This window comes from Nothobranchius furzeri, chromosome 12 (genome assembly GCF_043380555.1).
Source record: "Nothobranchius furzeri strain GRZ-AD chromosome 12, NfurGRZ-RIMD1, whole genome shotgun sequence".
In the NCBI taxonomy this organism is placed as follows: Eukaryota; Metazoa; Chordata; class Actinopteri; order Cyprinodontiformes; family Nothobranchiidae; genus Nothobranchius; species Nothobranchius furzeri.
This window is the reverse complement of record NC_091752.1, coordinates 60,431,554-60,451,582: the sequence shown is the minus strand read 5'-3', so window position 1 is coordinate 60,451,582 and position 20,029 is coordinate 60,431,554. Positions and strand designations below refer to the sequence as shown.

Below are 20,029 nucleotides of genomic sequence, written 5' to 3'. Positions count from 1 at the left end.
CATCTGTCATTCTGTTTGGAAGTGAAGCAGGCCTCAGCGACGCTCTGGACCGTGTTACGATCAGGGTCGGGCTGAGTAAGAACTGTTGAACTGAGTCTAAACTGGGGTCATTTTGTGTCTTTCAGCTCTGCAGACCTGTATGTCAGAGTTCATTTTCACCCATTTGTCACCACCAACAATGATGGGCTGAAGCCAATAAGGATAAAAGCAAACAAACAAGGGGGTGCTGTATTTGTTACAGATCAAATTACGTTGAAATACTGTTTTCTCTCAGATGACAAACAGAATTTTCTGCCACCTACCAAAGCCGTCCTGGACAACCACAACGTAGTCATAACCACCACGTCAATGGCAAAGCATTTCCATGGACTCAAGCTCTCAGAGGGATACTTCACCCACATTCTGATAGATGAAGCCTCTCAGATGTTAGAATGTGAAGCGTTGCTGGCTCTCAGTCTCGCTGGGCCCAACACCAGAGTAGTTTTAGCTGGAGATCACATGCAAATGGGCCCTCGGCTCTTCTCTGTGGATGAGGAACTTCGCTCAGATTGCACACTTCTCACGCGCTTGTTCCATTACTATCAAGGTCAAAAGTGGGACGCTGCTCAAAACAGTAGGATCATTTTTAGCAAGAACTACCGCTCGACCCAAGAAATAGTAGAATTTGTGTCCACCCATTTTTATGTTGGTAAAAATGATGTCATTGAAGCTTGTGGAAATGTTCCAGCCCCTGAAAATGGCCATGCCCTGAAGTTCCATCATGTTCGAGGAAAATGCCAGCTGGACGCTTCATCTTTGACTTGGTTTAACAGACAAGAGGTTACGGAAGTGGTTGAAATAGTGAAAGACATTCTCAAAAACTGGCCATCAACATGGGGGTCCAAGGACCAACCGTCCATCTGTGTTCTGTCTGAAGGTTCTCAGGTAAAGTCCTTCTAAAAGTTTCCTTCAGCAAGGGTTCACGTGTGTTTTTCACAATTTAGAGCTCCTCATTCCAAATGAAGTTAAATAGAGATGTGTCGTACATTTACTAAACGCAGTTGTTAGTTAAACATTTTTTTCTTTGGCTGTGCTTTGTGGTGAAACATTTACAAAAGCAAACTTTTCAAGAGATATTGCCACTTTAAAAAAAAAACAATAGATGTGATTTTAACTGAAAATCCAGATTCCAGGATGGCCAGTAAAGAGCCAACACATGTGTGACCCTTAATTAGGCTGGCTTTATCAGTCAATAATTTCATAGTCAGCGTTATTACAACTCAGTCTTTTTGGCAGGTTCGACAAATCAGAACAGCCTTTTCAAGATTAGGCCTCTCTGGAATCAATGTGGAAAGTCTGGCAAATGTGCAAGGTAATTTTATTCTGGCTCTAGGTATTCTTGTACGATTATTAAAAAATAATGAAAACTGAGTCAAATGACACAGTTGTCTTAGTTCAAACTTCACTGTCATTTCACTCATGGAAGTTACTTCTTGTGTTTACAGGCAAACAGTTCAGGGTAGTCATAATGACAGCCGTGCAAACACGCGACAGCCTCAACGAGTCAACCCTGTCAGGTCTACCGCTGTTCAGTGATGCTCGTGTGCTAAATACTGCAATGACTAGAGCTCAGTCTCAGGTGGTCGTTGTTGGAGATGCTGCTGCTCTCTGTTGCTTCGGCAAATGCTCAAGGATTTGGAAGAACTTCATAGACCACTGCATCAGCAACAACAGTGCTGCACCGCAGCATTACACCAAAGATTTCTTTGAAAAGGATGTAATGGAAACTGCCAGGTTTCAAAGGTCTGAAGATGTGGATGAAAGCAACACAATCAGTGACACGATTCTGCAAGAGTTAAGAGATGAATATGAACAACTGAAAACAGAATACAGTTCAGATGAAGAGAGTGTGGAGTTTCAAAGCTTGAATCATCAGAAGTCAGGAGAGTCGGACAGAATTTATAATGATCAGAAAGAACTGTTGGAGTTGTGTGAAAAACAACCCAACATGTTCAAAAGGGGAAAGTTTGTGAAGGAGTCTTTTAAGAAAGGCATCGTCATTCCCTTTAACATAGGCATTCAGGGAATCTCAAACATGGGGATGGCATTCACTGGAGATGAAGTGGTCGTACAAACTGCGACAAAAGAACAAACAGCTAGGGTGGTCGGAATTATCAAGAAAGCAGAATCTTCCCGTGAACTTGCGTGTTTTCTGGAAGATGAAGATCGTAGCAAGAGAAGACTGGCTACCACTGACAGAATTGTAAAAAGGATGATGACACCTATCAAAAGAAGTGCACCCAAAATATGCATCCACCTCAACAAAAAACAACGCAACTTTATCCCAGTGTGGGAGCAGACGGACGGGCACTGGACAGTGATCAGTCTTCACCATGTGAAGGAAGTCCGAGATAGGATATTTGTAGTGAATGTGATTTCCTGGAAAGAGCAATGTTTTTATCCTCTAGGGAATGTCACTGCTATTATTTCAAAGACCGGACCTTTGGATGACAGGCTTTGGCTCCTGAAAGAGGAATTTGATGTTGCAACCACAGTATTCAAAACAAATGACGGTTTCTTTCCAATAGATGAAGATTGTGCACACAGGCGTGATGAACGAAAGGCAATTACTTTCACCGTTGATCCAGCTGGAGCAGAAGATTTAGATGATGCCATCAGTGTCCACGATACTGGAAAACATTATGAGCTGGAAATCCACATTTCAGATGTGGCAAGTTTTGTGAGTATAGATGGTGATTTAGATATGAATGCAGCAAAACGTGGCACCACACATTATGCCAGAGGACAAAAACCCATTTACATGTTTCCCGAAGACTTGAGCACAGGGTGCTTCAGTCTTCTGCCAGATCAGGAACGCAGGGTGGTTTCTCTCTTGTTCAAAGTTGAAAAGGAAACAAATGAAATCGTTGACAAGCCTAAACTGCAGCTTTCAAAGATCAAATCCAACAGAAAGATGACATATGAGGAGGCAGAGAAGATCATTACTGAAAGGTATAAAAAGGACCCCAAGTTTGATACAGTAGAGAACTGTGTCTCTGTGGCCTATTGCTTTGCCAAAGCTCAAAGGAAGTCAAGGCTTGTTGACTGGGCTTACTCTCAGTCAGATAAAGAAAGATTGCCTGGGAAGCGTAAAGCTCATCTGATGATTGAAGAACTGAATGTGTTATTTAACAGACATGCATCAGAATTCTTGCTAGAATCGAGCAAAACAAGGTGCTACACACCCCTCCGATGTCAGGCAAGTCTGAATCCTGAGAAGGTAGAAAATTTCAAGGAGAAATGTGGAGAGTTGATACCTTTGTCTTTTCATGTGCGACACAAAGTTGAGCATCGAGAACAACCCCCAACCTTTGAAACATTCCCTATACTCTTGGAAGTGTGGAAAGATATTCAGTCAGCAGTCAGAGTAGATGATACTGACAAAATGGTGGACTTGGTGGCTGCAGATGACATCTACCCTCTGCTTCAATCCATCCTTGAACAGTTCAGATGCTGCAACAGTAAAGCTTACATAATACGTTCAAACTCTTCACCCAAAGCACAGGTTGGGCATTACTCCCTCCAACTACAGAGTTACACTCAGGCCTCCTCACCTATAAGGCGATACATGGATGTCATCTTACAGAGACTCTTGCACTCTCTCATATGTAACAAGGCACCCCTGTACACTCGAACAGACATTACAACTCTGTGTCATGATTTTGAGAGCAGCATACAGAAAAGCAAGGACTATGAACAAAAGGCGGAGCAGAACTTTTATGCAGTGAGCATTAAAGGGCAGAGTGCAACAAAGCTAGCCTTTGTTGTTCAGGCAGATCAGGAAGGGGACAGCTTTAATGTGTCATTTCCTTTCAACAGGGACTTGTTCCCTTTGAGTTTATCAGTTATGTACAATGAATTACAATTAGAAGACCAACCAAGTTACAATGAAGGAAACCACACCATCACTCTCAAATGGAAAAGACGGATCTACGCAGCTGACACCATGCAAATCCACCAAGAGCTGAGTATGATGTCAATAAACAGTCCGTGCATTGAACTTCCACTGGCAGAATGGAATGATGTTATTACAGCAATTGAAGGGGGAAACTTAGATGAAGCAAAGTCCCTTCTAACGAAGTTACAAAAACATGAACGGAAAATTGCTTTTCCACGAGCAGAGGCACCGATCGAATTAAGCGAACACTGGGTTGATATCCTTCTTCAGCTGCGTCCAGGTGACACCCTTCAGGTACAAATGACATCAGAAGTGAAAAGAGGCATTGATACACCCGTCATTCAATTGGTACGCATCAAACCAAAATTTGAGATTTGTGTGGATCATGTCCACAGTCCCATCAAATGCTTCTCCCAAACTGCTGATGAACCTTCAAAGACTAATTACAGGAATACAGAGGAATATACACAGATCTGGGCACCGATGTGTGAGATGGAGTCTGCTGCCAATGCTGTGATTGAAAGTGACAGCATCACCATTGAGAACCTGGAGGTCACCTTTTATCAGAAACGGAGAGGCACCCTAACTGGAGAGTTCTTTTTAACTGATGACTGGATCAAAGCCTGGGCTATTGAAGTCAACCTTAAAAAGTGCCTACTGTGCATACGCAAAAGAGGCCTGAGGCTGCCTCCAGAATATACCCCAGAACATTATGCTCATGTGGACCCTAAGGAGTTTACATGGGTAGCTCATGGTGTTACAACAAACGTGGAAGAACTGGAAAAGACTGGAAGCAAAGTGGACTTCTACATCAATCACCTTCCAATGGAGACCATTCCTGATAGCATTTTCCAGAAAAAAGCTTCTTTCACCGTAGAGATTATTCCAAAGCTCCTGCCTGACATGTACGTCTAATGAACTCAGTGTCACCTTATGTTTCTCAAATACCTGCTGTTAAATGAACATAAACCATATGAATAGATGTGTGCCTTTTCTTGGTTTAAAATGATTCTTTTTTTCCTTGCTGTAGCCGGAAAGAAGCTGCTGTAATCAACTTACCAGAAGCATGCGACCTAGTTAGGAGAATAGCACTTGGAACAAAAATTCCAAAGAAGGGTAAGTACAACATTCACTGATGGTCACAGTATTAAACTGGTCCCCAATAGGCCCGGCCTGCAAGCCCCCTTTTCTGGTTACAGTGTTAACAGGAGGACCACTAGTTCCACTGGTTCAGCCATCTCTCTGAAAATTTTGTGACAGCAGCACCCCACCCCCCACCACCACCACCCCCCTTCCCCGTTGGACCGGCCCATTATCTCAGAACATTTTTATGTGGCCCCTGACCACTTTATTCGAGTGCCGCTGGTCTAATCTAAATCTAAACTTTCATCTCCAACTACATTTTCTTTGGCTTTATTTACGTTTTTTCTTTAGCAAAACTGCTATGACAACTCAAAATGACACAGATGTCTGCTTTACCTTTGCAGTAGTACAAAGCACTGTGCCAAAATGGAGAGTTACCCGCCTCAAGTTACCGGTTGAACTACCAGAGCTTAATGACAGTCAGTGTAATGCTGTAGTAGCTGCTCTGAATAATGCCTTCACGCTCATACAGGGACCACCCGGTAAGAGCAAGCTCCCGGGGTTCACATACACACTTGACATTTACTTTTAAAGTTTAAGGTTGTTCTTGTTATTTGTTTACTTGATAGGGACTGGGAAGACAGTCGTAGGTGTTTACTTGGTCTACTGGTTTTTGGAGCTGAACTCCAAGACCCAAAGAAAGTTTGATGACCCAAAGGATAAAGACAGACACAAAAAAGAAGTCATACTTTACTGCGGCCCGTCCAACAAGTCTGTTGATGTTGTTGCAGGTAGGTTATGCTCTGAGCTGGTTTTTGTCTTTTATTACTTGAATCCTCTCCAGCCATTCTGACCACTTTGGGTGCTGCGTATTTATAACATAGAGTTCTTAATGAAGTTGAAGAGCCTGAGGATCCTTAGAGTCTACAGTCAAAAAGTCGAGTCTCTTGAGTATCCTTACCCAAACAGCGTCCTGCAGTTTTCCCCAAGGACCCCTCGCCAAGATCGCTCCAAGCCAGAGCTCAGGTACAGCACTCGTTATGTTCAGAATTAAAATCTTTTTTACTTATCTGTCAAAAGAACCAGCAAGCCACCTCGCCTACAGGTATGGAGTGGAAAGTGATGGTTTCATTTGTAAACATAAGAATTTTAAAGGGTTAAGTCCAGTTTGAATGATTTTGAGACTTTAGACCACAACCCTATCTAGAAAGACTTCTGTAATGTAATTTTTCCATGTTTTAGGAGCATCACTCTGCATCATCGCATGAGAAATCCTCCAAACCCTCAAGCAGGAAAAATAAAGGCATTTGATGAACGAATTAAACGTAAAGAAGAGCTGACTGCTGAAGAAGTGAAAGAGTAAGTTACGGTAAAGCATTGGTTAAGTTTGCTTAGCAAGAAAAGTAACTTTATAGTGACAAAAAGTCCCCGTTTTAAATATGATGACGTTTTAATTTGTGAAGCTGAATAAATAAAATTTTATATTTTTACCACTCCCTGATGACAGCAGTTCTAAGTGCATGAAGTGATTTTGTCTTCTAGATACAGACTTCTTCTCAGAGATGCTCGGGAATATGAGTTCAAACAGCATGACGTCATACTGTGCACATGCACACAGTCCTCTACACCCGGCCTCATTTTCTCAGTCAGTGCACGGCAGATCCTGATAGATGAGTGTGCCATGGCCACCGAACCCCAGGCGCTGATTCCTTTGGTCTTCAACAAACCAGAACAGGTGTTCAGTTTTCTCTCAGCTCCCCTTGCCTGTCTCTGATCTTCTGTCTTTCTCCAATCTTCTGTCTGTCTCTGGTCTTCTGTCTGTCTCTGGTCTTCTGTCTTACTCTGATCTTCTGTCTGTCTCTGGTATTCTCTGTCTCTGAGCTTCTGTCTTTTTCTGGTCTTCCGTCTTTCTCTGGTCATCTGTCTTTTTCTCATCTTCTGTCTTACTCTGATCTTCTGTCTGTCTCTGGTCTTCTGTCTTACTCTGATCTTCTGTCTGTCTCTGGTATTCTGTCTGTCTCTGAGCTTCTGTCTTTTTCTGGTCTTCCGTCTTTCTCTGGTCATCTGTCTTTTTCTCATCTTCTGTCTGTCTCTGGTCTTCTGTCTTTCTCTGGTCTTCTGTCTTACTCTGATCTTCTGTCTTTTTATGGTGTTCTTTCTTTTTCTGGTCTTCTAACTTTCTCCGGTCTTTTATCTGTCTCTGGTCTTTCATTTGGTTTGGTCTTCTTTCTTTCTTTTGTCTTTAGTCTTACTCTGGTCTTCTGTCTGTCTCTGTCTTCTGTCTTTCTCTGGTCTTCTGTTTTTCTCTGTCTTCTGTCTTTTTCTGGTCTTCTGTCTTTCTCTGATCTTCTGTCCGTTCTTGGTATTCGTCTTTTTCTGATCTTCTATCTGTCTCTGGTCTTCTGACTTTCTCTGGTCTTCTGTCTTTCTCTGTCTTCTGTCTTTTTCTGGTCTTCTGTCTTTCTCTGTCTTCTGTCTTTTTCTGGTCTTCCGTCTTTTTCTGATCTTCTATCTGTCTCTGGTCTTCTGACTTTCTCTGGTCTTCTGTCTTACTCTGGTCTTCTGTCTTTTTATGGTGTTCTTTCTTTTTCTGGTCTTCTACCTTTCTCTGGTCTTTTATCTGTCTCTGGTCTTTCATTTGGTTTGGTCTTCTTTCTTTCTTTTGTCTTTAGTCTTACTCTGGTCTTCTGTCTGTCTCTGTCTTCTGTCTTTCTCTGGTCTTCTGTTTTTCTCTGTCTTCTGTCTTTTTCTGGTCTTCTGTCTTTCTCTGATCTTCTGTCCGTTCTTGGTATTCTACTTTTTCTGATCTTCCTTCTTTTTCTGGTCTTCCGTCTTTTTCTGATCTTCTATCTGTCTCTGGTCTTCTGACTTTCTCTGGTCTTCTGTCTTTCTCTGTCTTCTGTCTTTTTCTGGTCTTCTGTCTTTCTCTGTCTTCTGTCTTTTTCTGGTCTTCCGTCTTTTTCTGATCTTCTATCTGTCTCTGGTCTTCTGACTTTCTCTGGTCTTCTGTCTTCCTCTGGTCTTCTGTCTTTTTATGGTGTTCTTTCTTTTTCTGGTCTTCTACCTTTCTCCGGTCTTTTATCTGTCTCTGGTCTTTCATTTGGTTTGGTCTTCTTTCTTTCTTTTGTCTTTAGTCTTACTCTGGTCTTCTGTCTGTCTCTGTCTTCTGTCTTTCTCTGGTCTTCTGTTTTTCTCTGTCTTCTGTCTTTTTCTGGTCTTCTGTCTTTCTCTGATCTTCTGTCCGTTCTTGGTATTCGTCTTTTTCTGATCTTCTATCTGTCTCTGGTCTTCTGACTTTCTCTGGTCTTCTGTCTTTCTCTGTCTTCTGTCTTTTTCTGGTCTTCTGTCTTTCTCTGTCTTCTGTCTTTTTCTGGTCTTCCGTCTTTTTCTGATCTTCTATCTGTCTCTGGTCTTCTGACTTTCTCTGGTCTTCTGTCTTACTCTGGTCTTCTGTCTTTTTATGGTGTTCTTTCTTTTTCTGGTCTTCTACCTTTCTCTGGTCTTTTATCTGTCTCTGGTCTTTCATTTGGTTTGGTCTTCTTTCTTTCTTTTGTCTTTAGTCTTACTCTGGTCTTCTGTCTGTCTCTGTCTTCTGTCTTTCTCTGGTCTTCTGTTTTTCTCTGTCTTCTGTCTTTTTCTGGTCTTCTGTCTTTCTCTGATCTTCTGTCCGTTCTTGGTATTCTACTTTTTCTGATCTTCCTTCTTTTTCTGGTCTTCCGTCTTTTTCTGATCTTCTATCTGTCTCTGGTCTTCTGACTTTCTCTGGTCTTCTGTCTTTCTCTGTCTTCTGTCTTTTTCTGGTCTTCTGTCTTTCTCTGTCTTCTGTCTTTTTCTGGTCTTCCGTCTTTTTCTGATCTTCTATCTGTCTCTGGTCTTCTGACTTTCTCTGGTCTTCTGTCTTCCTCTGGTCTTCTGTCTTTTTATGGTGTTCTTTCTTTTTCTGGTCTTCTACCTTTCTCCGGTCTTTTATCTGTCTCTGGTCTTTCATTTGGTTTGGTCTTCTTTCTTTCTTTTGTCTTTAGTCTTACTCTGGTCTTCTGTCTGTCTCTGTCTTCTGTCTTTCTCTGGTCTTCTGTTTTTCTCTGTCTTCTGTCTTTTTCTGGTCTTCTGTCTTTCTCTGATCTTCTGTCCGTTCTTGGTATTCGTCTTTTTCTGATCTTCTATCTGTCTCTGGTCTTCTGACTTTCTCTGGTCTTCTGTCTTTCTCTGTCTTCTGTCTTTTTCTGGTCTTCTGTCTTTCTCTGTCTTCTGTCTTTTTCTGGTCTTCCGTCTTTTTCTGATCTTCTATCTGTCTCTGGTCTTCTGACTTTCTCTGGTCTTCTGTCTTACTCTGGTCTTCTGTCTTTTTATGGTGTTCTTTCTTTTTCTGGTCTTCTACCTTTCTCCGGTCTTTTATCTGTCTCTGGTCTTTCATTTGGTTTGGTCTTCTTTCTTTCTTTTGTCTTTAGTCTTACTCTGGTCTTCTGTCTGTCTCTGTCTTCTGTCTTTCTCTGGTCTTCTGTTTTTCTCTGTCTTCTGTCTTTTTCTGGTCTTCTGTCTTTCTCTGATCTTCTGTCCGTTCTTGGTATTCGACTTTTTCTGATCTTCCTTCTTTTTCTGGTCTTCCGTCTTTTTCTGATCTTCTATCTGTCTCTGGTCTTCTGACTTTCTCTGGTCTTCTGTCTTTCTCTGTCTTCTGTCTTTTTCTGGTCTTCCGTCTTTTTCTGGTCTTCAGTCTTTTTCTGATCTTCTATCTGTCTCTGGTCTTCTGTCTTTTATTGGTCTTCCGTCTTTTTCTGGTCTTCCGTCTTTTCTGGTCTTCCGTATTTTCTGGTCTTCCGTCTTTTTCTGATCTTCTATCTGTCTCTGGTCTTCTGTCTGTCTCTGGTCTTCCGTCTTTCTCTGATGTTCAGTCTGTCTCTGGTCTTCTGTTTTTCTCTGGCCTTTTGTCTTTTTCTGGTCTTCTGAATAAAAAAAAAGATTGATCATGTTTGGATTGAGAGGGCTGGCAGCAGCCATGATTCTTACACCATTTGTGCTTTGTGACTCAACAGATTGTTTTGATTGGTGACCACAAACAACTACGACCAGTTGTGAAAAATCAGAGTGCAACAAAACTTGGAATGTCAGAGTCCCTTTTTGAGCGCTACTACACAAAATTACATGAAAACAGGGCAGTGATGCTGGACACGCAATACAGAATGGTGAAGCCATGACACATATACTGGACTCTAGTAGTGTGGGACATCTTCCTAAAATCACTGTTTTGTTTCCAATAGCATGAGGACATCTGTAAGTTCCCATCCGAAGAATTTTATGATAACAAGCTTAAGACTGGTGTGGAGCAGCCATGCAGTGTGCTTCATGTTAGCGACAGGACAATGCCAGTCGTCTTTGGGCATGTAGAAGGAGAGGCTGTCCATTTAGTGGTGAATACTGCGAAGGGCAACACCAACTCCAAAGCCAACAGGAAGGAGCGAGACCATGTGGTACCTTACTGAGCTCCTACACACTCTGTTCCGTGATTTGATTCATGATGCTTACCACTGTTGACATGTTTGCAGACAAAGATCGCCAAAATGCTTGTGGAGAGAGCAAAAGTGGACAAGAAAAACATTGTTATTCTGTCACCCTACAATGCCCAAGTGTCAGAGATTCAAGAAGAGCTGCAGAAAATGAACCTGGAAGGAATCACAGTTACCACAATCACCAAAAGTCAAGGTAACAGCTACCATGTACGGGGTTTGTACAAGTGCTTGAAATCCTTGAAAGTGCTTGAATTTCAGAAACGTGTTTTCAAGGTATGGAAAGTGCTTGATTTCCTGTATTAAATCCTTGACAATAAAACTGCACAGTTTTGTATTTAAAATCAACCAAGAAAGTTTAATGGCAAAACTCAATTTGTTAAACTAGAGAGCGTTCATTTAACCTTTAATAAACACAGTCGCTGCTGCTCTGAGTGGGTCAGCTCCTTTCTGTAACACCGCTGTGTGAGCAGCAGACCACCTAATATAGATAACAGCAGCTGGACCAACGACGTCCTCTGGCCTTGCTATGAAGATGGTATGCTAGAGGGTGTGTGAGACCCTGCCTCGGCACAGGAATCCAACGGTCCTTCTGTAATAAAATTGGTAGAGTAGAACTTCACAAACTCTGTTCAGAAATATCTGTTGACATTGAATTTCCTTACTGTGGGAGTAAATAAAGTCTATTTTATTAAAACATGTCCTATTATCATTAAAGGTGCATTATGTAGAAATGAAGTAAAAATTACATCCCGTGGTAAAATTTGGTAACTGCAACCACTTTAAAACAACTCTGGAGCTTTTTGCCAGTGTTGCAGTATTAGCTTGCAGGAGACACAGCACCCCCACATGCACTGATGGTAAACAGTAGTTATGCCCCTCCGTCCTTTGTTTTGAAAGGAGGAAAACTGATAATCCCCACAGCCAGCTGGATAAGAAATATGTTTCAGTAGAACCTTCCTTCCAAAATGACTGAAACATTAGACTTTTGGGATTTTCTCATTGTAAAATTCTCACTACATTCTTACATACTGCACCTTTAGGAACTTTTTGACTGACCAGTAACATAAACGGGGAGAGAGACAGCATTGCTATAAAGGCAACGAAGAGCTTCTACAGAAGCCTGGTAGTCCAAACAAATAGTCATTTTACATAAAAAGGTTTTTTTTTCTTTTCTTCAGAAACATGGATGCTTGTAAATAAACTCAAACAAAAAATTTATATTTAATGGAGGACTAGTCTCTGATGCACATAGACAAGCCCACTTTATTTGTATGACGCCCCACAACGGTATAAAACTGACCAAAGTGCTTCACAGAAATTAAAAACATTAAAAACAATACAGTCCTCCCTGGGCTACCACCTTACTGTGGTGCAGGGGTTTGAGTGTCCCAATGATCCTAGGAGCTAAGTTGTCTGAGGCTTTATGCCTCTGGTAGGGTCACCCATGGCAAACAGGGTGAGGGCTCAGACAAAGAGCAGCCCAAAGACTTCTTATGATGAATAATATTAATGGAAACCTTGTTCCCTCGCCCGAACATGGGTCATCAGGGCCCCCCTCTGTAGCCATGCCTGGAGGTTGGGCATGTTTGCGAGCGCCTGGTGTCCCAGCTTGCACCCATGGAGCCTGGTCGGGCACAGCTCAAAGAGGGAACCTGGGTTTCCGTTCCCATGGGCTCACCACGCATGGCAGGGGCCAAAGGGGTGGGGTACAGTGTGTGGTGTATGATAGTCGAGGGCGGGGACCTTGGCGGTCTGATCCTCAGCTACAGAAGCTGTGCTCATCATGGATTGTCCATGATGAGCACCATGTTCAAGACGTAAATATGTACTCTTGGCACCAGGGCACCTTAGGCCACTGCTCGATGATCGATTTTGTTGTTGTTTCATCTGACCTGCGGCTGTATGTCTTGGACACTCAGTGAAGAGAGGGGCGGAGCTGTCAACTGACCACTACCTGGTGGTGAGTTGGCTCCAATGGTGGGGGAAGATGCCAGTCAGACCAGGCAGGCCCAAAGGTATTGTGAGGGTCTGCTGGGGACATCTGGCAGAGTCTCCTGTCAGAAGGAGCTTCAGTTCCCACCTCCGACAGAACTTCTAAAATGTTCCGGGGGAAGGGGGGAACATTGAGTTCGAATCAGCCCTGTTCCATGCCTCCATTGTTGAGGCGGTCGACCGGAGCTGTGGCCGCAGGGTCGTCGGTGCCTGTCGTGGCGGCAGCCCCCGAACCTGCTGGTGGACACCGGCGGTTAGGGATGCTGTCAAGCAGAAAAATGTGTCCTATCAGGTCTTGTTGGTCTGTGGGACTACCAGCAGTCCAAGTGGAACGCGGCTCGGGTGCTCGCAGAGGCAGAAACCTGGGCGTGGGAGGAGTTAGGTAAGACCATGGAGCAAGAATTTCGCATGGCTTTGAGGAGATTCTGGTCCACCATCTGGTGCCTCAGGAGGGGAAAGCAGTGTGCTACCAGCACTGTTTATAGTGGGAACGGTGTGCTGCTGACCTCTACTCGGGACGATGTGGATCGGTGGGCAGAATACTTCGAAGACCTCCTCAATCCCACCGGCATGTCTTCAAGTGAGGAAGCAGAGTCTGGGAACTGGTGCTGAGATCACTGAGGTGGTGAAAAAGCTCCCCTGTGGCAAAGGTCCAGAGGTGGATGAGATCCACCCAGACTTCCTTAAGGCTCTGGATGTTGTGGGGCTGTGTTGGCTGACGCGGCTCTGCAATATCGTGTGGACATCGGGGTAGGGATGAATCAGATACTCGTTTCAGACGAGTATCTGGTACAGATAAAGCATTTTTGACGAATATGAGCATGAAATGAGTAAAACTTGTAAATATCTGTAATCGTGCTGAAGGAAAATCCTTATTGGGTAACTGACTGTCTTCACGCTCTGTAATTGGCCAGTCAAATAGAGCAACCAACCCTCCCTACACACAAAGCGCTGCAGCTGGGAGCTCAGTCCGGCCCATGCATCCACACACACAGACAGTAATGGATCTCTCTGTGCTTGCTTCACTGTTGCTCACATTTCTTCAGTACTCCCTAGGTTTTCCTCAGCTCGCCTATTTTTCAGTTGAATATTTAAAGTAACTTTTTTCGTAACTTATGTGGTGCATTTGACAAGACAGAGCTGACGTGCTGCGTCAGTCACTGCCTCCGCCCCGGTCAGGCTTTAAAAAAATTTTTTTAACTCTCTCTCCCTCTCTTTCTCTCCCTCTCTAACTCTCACACACACACCTTAATCAACATTGTTTTGTTTAACTTTGTGTGGGGAAAAATGCCAAGAATGTTAAGAAAAAAATCTGTTTAATCAAATTAAAATAAAAAAAATATGTAAAGTTGTGTCTGGTTCTAGCATTTCATATTTTCTAGTTCATACTGCATGAGTTCATATGTATTAACTCATGCACTTAAATAATAATGTTCTGATTTTATTGAAAAACTTGTTCTGTAATAGTTCCTTTACTATTGTGATAAAAAATATTTTATCTCAATTCTGAGGCAGCTCTGTAAATAGTTTTCAAATAAACAATACACATATCAACTTCTGATCATTCCATATCAATTTCAGATTTAAAATAATGTATTGATGTAAACCACACCCACTTCTGGTTAAACCACGCCCACTTTTGGGTTATGCCACGCCCGCTCCGAGTACAGATACAGATAATTTAGATGGTTGAACAGATACAGATAGTGGTGTACTCGCTCATCCCTACATTGGGGGCAGTCCCACTGGACTGGCAGACCAGGGGGCTGGGTCCCGTATTTAAAAAGGGTACGGCAGGGTGTTTTCCATCTACAGGGGGATCACACTCCTGAGCCTCCCTGGTAATGTCTATTCAGGGGTTCTGGAGAGGAAACATTTTCAGTCATAAGTGACAATAGTCAGAAATGTAGCGGGAGCGCTTCAAAGAACTGCAAAAGCAGGAAACAACTTGACCTCAGATGCATTTCAAAATCTGAAATGTTGTGTTTTTGTTTACTTTCTCCCTGCTTTGTGAAGATTTTTTTTTTTATTGTTTTTATGATGGGACTATTTTATGCCTTGTGTGCAGCGCTTTGGTTGGCTGTAATGCCATGTTAAAAGCGCTTTATAAATAAAAGTAGTATGGTAGATAATTAATAATTATGTTCTGATCATATTTTCCCCGATCCGTGTCTAAGTTATTTGAGTATGAAGTTGATGCTTGTAACTTTGAATATAATAGAAAACTTTATTTGTCTGACAGCAAATGGTTACAGAAATGTGTATTTTACCAGGGCTCATCTTCCTGTTTTCATGTAATTTCCCCTAGTTTAGCTGCCAAAAAGACATCATTCATTCAGGAAGAACATTGGTAAGAAATGTGTTAATATTACGAATGTTTGAAAATAGCCTTGTTGCTCATTATTCAAACTGTACAAACAGTGTGTGGCTGTGTTGAGCGATAAGCGTTACCATGTCGCAGCCAGCAGGCTTACGCTTCCCTACACAACACCAACATTTACCATCACAGTGTAATAGACACACTGCCATCTTGGCTGAGCTCTTTCTGTGGGCAGTTCTCTCAGTGTCAGTGTTTTTGTCCATGTCATTATCGCCAGGACTCTCATGAGAATGCGGTTTTAAATCTCAATGGGACCTTCCTGGTTAAATAAAGGATAAATATTAAAAATAAACTGAACTGCATTGAACTGCGTTATCAGGGTTTTTGGTTTTAAAGAGACAGACTAGGGGTGTTTCTCAATGGCAAAGCACTTGGCCTAGCAAGGCAATGTCTTGCTTTAAATGGAACAGACTAGTGTCGTGGTCACGTCATGCGACGTGAGGTAAATTTATATTTTATACATGTAAGCTTGGGCTGCACAGTGGTGCAGTGGCTAGCGCTGCTGCCTTGCAGAAAGAAGGTCCTGGGTTTACATCCCAGCCTGGGGTCTGCATGGAGTTTGCATACCGTAAATCCTCTAATACAGGCCGGTATTCAATTAAAGGCAGGGTCTCCAATTTTGGCCGGTGTCGGAGTCGGCGGAGGTGAATAATGGCCGGTTTATTATTGTGGCCGGGTGGAATGTGGTAACAAGCAAGTACGGAGGCGGTTGTGTCATCGTCTCACTTTTGATTTGCGAGTGATAGACCGCGAGGGTAACTTTAACCGTGCGGAGACGAAGAGGAGGCGAAAATTTGATATCAAGTTCAAAGAGAACGTGCGCTGCAGAACACTGGGGAGCAATAGGGGTTGTATGAACTAGTCGACTTCACTATAGTGACTTTTTATGCCTGTCGTCGACTAGTCGCTGTCACGTGATAATGACCGGCAAGATGCAGCCCTCGGAAAAGACAGCAGCCTGCTGTCAGCGGGTGACAAGCTCCTGCGCTCGGGGGGGAGGGGGGGCAACGCGCTGTGCCAGAGCGTCGGTACTGACACGCGATCGTTCATGTCGGCTCATTTCCTTTAATGTTTTCTGTCTTTTATTTGCGCCTGATGTGTTTTGCTGCTGTGGAGCGGGGTGCATCACCTTGTCCTCCGACGCACCGATCACTGATGCGGCCGCCAAGCAGGGAGCACTCCGCTGTTTTTGTGGTCGGTAGATCTGCCTCCTGAGCACGACCACAGTAACAATCAGGTGTCGCCACCTCAAAAACTAATTTAACACGCGATCGTTCATGTCAGTTCATTTCCTTTAATGTTTTCTGTCATTTATTTGCGCCTGATGTGTTTCGCTGCTGTGGAGCGGGGCACATCACCTTGTCCTCCGACGCACCGATCACTGATGCGGCCGCCAAGCAGGGAGCACTCCGCTGTTTTTGTGGTCGGTAAATCTGCCTCTTGAGCCCGGCCAAAGTAACAATCAGGTGTTGCCAAATTATTTAACACGCGATCGTTCATGTCGGTTCATTTCCTTTGATGTTTTCTGTCTTTTATTTGCGCCTGATGCGTTTCGCTGTGGAGCGGGGTGCATCAACTTGTCATCCGGTGACGCACCGATCACTGATGTGGCTGGCAAGCAGCGAGCACTCCGCTGTTTTTGCGGTCGGTAGATCTTTTAGAACTGCAGTTCAAAGGTAACTCATGAGGTGAATATATATGAACCCAGGTAGCAGTTTCTATTTAGGATTGAGAAGAGATGCAGGAAGATAATAAACAGAGACAGGACAGAAAAATAGTCAAATAAAAACAAGTTAGTTTTTGTACCTGCTGGTTGCAACAAACAGACACCATTGAAGGTAATCAGAAGTGAGGAACAGAAAATGAAATAATTATTTTAATGTTTAGAGCAGCAGGAACTCTGAGAGGCTGCAGGCGCATCAGTGAGTTTGCGGCCGCTGCGCAGGGGGAGGGGGGAGATGGTTGAAGCAGAAACTACCGTTGTTAAAAGAAATGTGTTTAACTTTGAAAATGTGGGCGCAATATTAATTGTCAAAAACTCCAGCGAACCATTAGTTCATTTTGCTCAAATAGAAATAGAGGCCTGCCTCTAATACTGGCCCTCCTTCCAATAAAGGCCTGGAGCTTGATGAGCTTGAGTCAAATACAGGCCCGGGCCTGTATTAGAGGATTTACGGTAGTTTCCCTGTGCACGGGTGGTTCTCTCTGGGTACTCTGGCTTCCTCCCACAGTCCAAATACAGGACTGTCAGGTTAATTGGTCTGTCTAAATTATCCTTAGGTTTGAGTGTGTGAGTGCTTGGTTGTTTGTCCTGTGTGTCTCTGTGTTGCCCTGCAGTGGACTGGCAACCTGTTCAGGGTGTACCCCACCTGTTTGACTGCTGGAGATAGGCATCAGCCCCACGCGACCCTACATGGACAAGCGGGTTCAGATAATGGATGGATACGTATAAGTTCAATATAAATGTATAATAAGCCGTTTACTTTTAATATTGTGTATATATTGCTTAAAATAAATTAAATATTTAAGCGAGTTACTACCTGCTAGTCTCTGAAGCTGCAACTACTAAACAACTAACCAACCAACCATAAATAACTGCTTTGGATCTAAAAAACATTTTAAATGATAGCTATAATTAGTTGACTTACATTTACAGTAAACTGGAAATTTGCCTCCGAAGTAGCTGCCGGCTCCTGATTTACCATCCTTTTGAAAATACCGCACTGTTTTCTGGGAAATATTTGACCAACGCCAGGCTACAAGACACCTCCTGTGTATCCTTGCTCAGCTAGCTAAACGGCTAACAAACGGAGAACATACTCCTCTGTAGAACATGAACATGTCTTGGCGGTTCCTGATGACATATATCCTAGGAAACTGGGACGAGACCTTGACGTTGAGAAACACCCTAGGACTAAGTGCTGACAAGTTAAAATGTAAACAACGCCATTGTCATTAAGTTTGAAAATCTATATCTGAGGATGAATTTAAAAGGTCACACTAGTTGCTTTATAAGATTATCTCTGATCTTTTCCTACCAGATTCCAGTCATTTAAAGCTACACGATAAGGCCCAAATTCTAATCCCATGGATGGATAGAATTCTCAATAAAATTGTTTGAGCATATGGAAATCCATAACTGCACCTAGTACGAAGTCGCTGCACCTCTGCTTTGCAAAGATTCAGCTGAGATGGCTTGGGCTTCCTGGACAATTAAAATCCTCAAGTAAAAGTAATCTTTTTTTTCTTGCAGGGAGTGAATGGTGTTACGTTACACGATAAGGCCCAAATTCTAATCCCATGGATGGATAGAATTCTCAATAAAATTGTTTGAGCATATGGAAATCCATAACTGCACCTAGTACGAAGTCGCTGCACCTCTGCTTTGCAAAGATTCAGCTGAGATGGCTTGGGCTTCCTGGACAATTAAAATCCTCAAGTAAAAGTAATCTTTTTTTTCTTGCAGGGAGTGAATGGTGTTACGTCATTGTTTCAACAGTGGTCTCACTTCCAAACAAAGACATTGTGAAGGATCCAGATGGTGCCTGGTTCTCCAAACATATCGGCTTTGTAGGAGACCCCAACCAGATAAACGTGGCCATCACCAGGGCCAAAGAGGGACTGTGCATCATTGGTGAGATTTACATGATATTTTGGAAACCCTGAACCATCCATGGCTCAAGATGGTTTCTGTAGCACGGAGCTAATCTGTTGGGCCTTCCCTACTAGCATCGGCTCCACACCGCCCGGATAGCCCCAGCCTGGCCCAGTTGACTCCACACATCCACACTGTAAACCCACTGGGCTGATTCTACCCACCATTGAAAGCTTCCCCTAATGGGAGGCGTGAATTTGGGCTGGCCTGTCAGTCAGCAGTGGGTGTTGGTCCTGGTCAGCCTGAAGCAGACCACCTCGGGAAGGAGGCTGAAAAACAGTCTGGTTGCACCCTGAAAAAAGGCAGGCAATGCTAATGTGGACACACTATGCTGTCCAGACCATGTAGAGCCGATGCTAGTGGGAAAGGCCCATTTGTCAGTCAACTGACAACACTACAGAGATAGCAGTAATCAATAGTTCCTCTGCTTTTTAAATCTCTGTTGTTGCTGTTATTGTTTCATCACAAATGCTTCCTATAACGAGAAGGATCCTGAGAAATCTTGTCAAGAACCTGGTCTTTTTCAGAGTTGGTTGGGTCTCACCCTAGAGTGGTTCCAACTGTTTGAAGGACAGTTCTTTAGTTTGATGTGTCACGGCAGAGGAAGCCTTGGTTAATCATGACCCACTCTCCACTTGAAGTGGATTAGCTGCAGCTTCATTTCTAAATGTCGGCTGAGATACATTCCCAACGTTCAAGTGCCTCTCAGAACTCTGCTCAGATTTCACTTTGTTGTAATCAATCAATTGTAATGTTGTACATATAATATGTAGAGGGGTAAATATTGTGCTTTTAAGCTTAATATATTACCTTTACATATGACCAGGAAGATGTGATGTTCTATATAAATATAGAATATCAACCTGCTGGGTCTTTGGATGTTTAATCAGAAGATTGTAGGATTCTTTGCTTTTCAGGGATCAAAGGGTAATGGTTAGGGGTAGGCTTAGGGTTAAAAAGTAAGAATTTATTTTTCTCAAACAATTAAAAACATGAGAAGTTAACTGAGACTACTGTGATGGATGAATCTAAAGCGGATGTAATGTGAGGTGTGATGATGTATGAATGTGATGTTATCAGAACCTTCGTATCTGGAGAAGCAAGTTCTGAGTGGGAGTGAATTTGGTTTGCTCTAAACTAATTGATGGTTTCTAAAACCACATCAGACATAATCTTGTGAGCCCTCGTACCCATTCTGGAGACCCCCTATTGGATCCGAGATGTCATAGAGTCTGGTGACCCCAGTGCCTCGAGGTTAGTAGGAAAATCACGAGGCGACTAAGTCAGTCCTGAGATTTGTCCGGGTCGCACAGTTGTTTGCGTCTTAGGAATAACTCTTAAGGAGTTGAAGTTGTCTTGCCTTGGTTCTAAAGAAACCGGTTGCGGTGCCAGCTGTAGATGCGATGGTTGGAGTGTCCCTCCGATGGCCAGTCGAAGTTATGCTCATAACTTGAATCCTGGATTGGAAAGCTTGT

General features: G+C 43.2%; 2 protein-coding genes across 9 annotated transcripts in view; one reads left to right on the top strand and one right to left on the bottom strand.

The window, feature by feature from the left end:
* LOC107376421 (3'-5' exoribonuclease HELZ2) overlaps positions 1–20,029 on the top strand; it is an 81,704-nt gene that overhangs the window by 36,856 nt on the left and 24,819 nt on the right. For 6 of the 8 annotated variants that reach the window (XM_070542775.1, XM_070542772.1, XM_070542773.1 and 3 more), the window contains 13 exons: positions 126–924; positions 1,276–1,351; positions 1,485–4,842; positions 4,968–5,053; positions 5,425–5,562; positions 5,650–5,811; positions 5,905–6,046; positions 6,263–6,379; positions 6,563–6,755; positions 10,054–10,203; positions 10,279–10,488; positions 10,564–10,720; positions 18,366–18,533. In XM_070542775.1, the coding sequence (XP_070398876.1) occupies positions 126–924; positions 1,276–1,351; positions 1,485–4,842; positions 4,968–5,053; positions 5,425–5,562; positions 5,650–5,811; positions 5,905–6,046; positions 6,263–6,379; positions 6,563–6,755; positions 10,054–10,203; positions 10,279–10,488; positions 10,564–10,720; positions 18,366–18,533 (5,756 nt within the window). Of the gene's footprint in view, positions 1–125; positions 925–1,275; positions 1,352–1,484; positions 4,843–4,967; positions 5,054–5,424; positions 5,563–5,649; positions 5,812–5,904; positions 6,047–6,262; positions 6,380–6,562; positions 6,756–10,053; positions 10,204–10,278; positions 10,489–10,563; positions 10,721–18,152; positions 18,534–20,029 lie in introns of those variants that run through there. The other 2 variants (XM_054750633.2, XM_070542777.1) reach the window with 2 other exon arrangements.
* LOC139062189 (uncharacterized) lies at positions 7,052–7,658 on the bottom strand. The gene has a single exon (XM_070542780.1). It carries the CDS (start codon positions 7,656–7,658, stop codon positions 7,269–7,271), a length of 390 nt encoding a protein of 129 aa, XP_070398881.1. The 3' UTR covers positions 7,052–7,268.

Excerpts from the sequence above, each read along its gene's own strand:
- LOC139062189 (XM_070542780.1), bottom strand. The coding sequence starts at position 7,658 with ATGAAAGACCAGAGACAGATAAAAGACCAGAGAAAGGTAGAAGACCAG.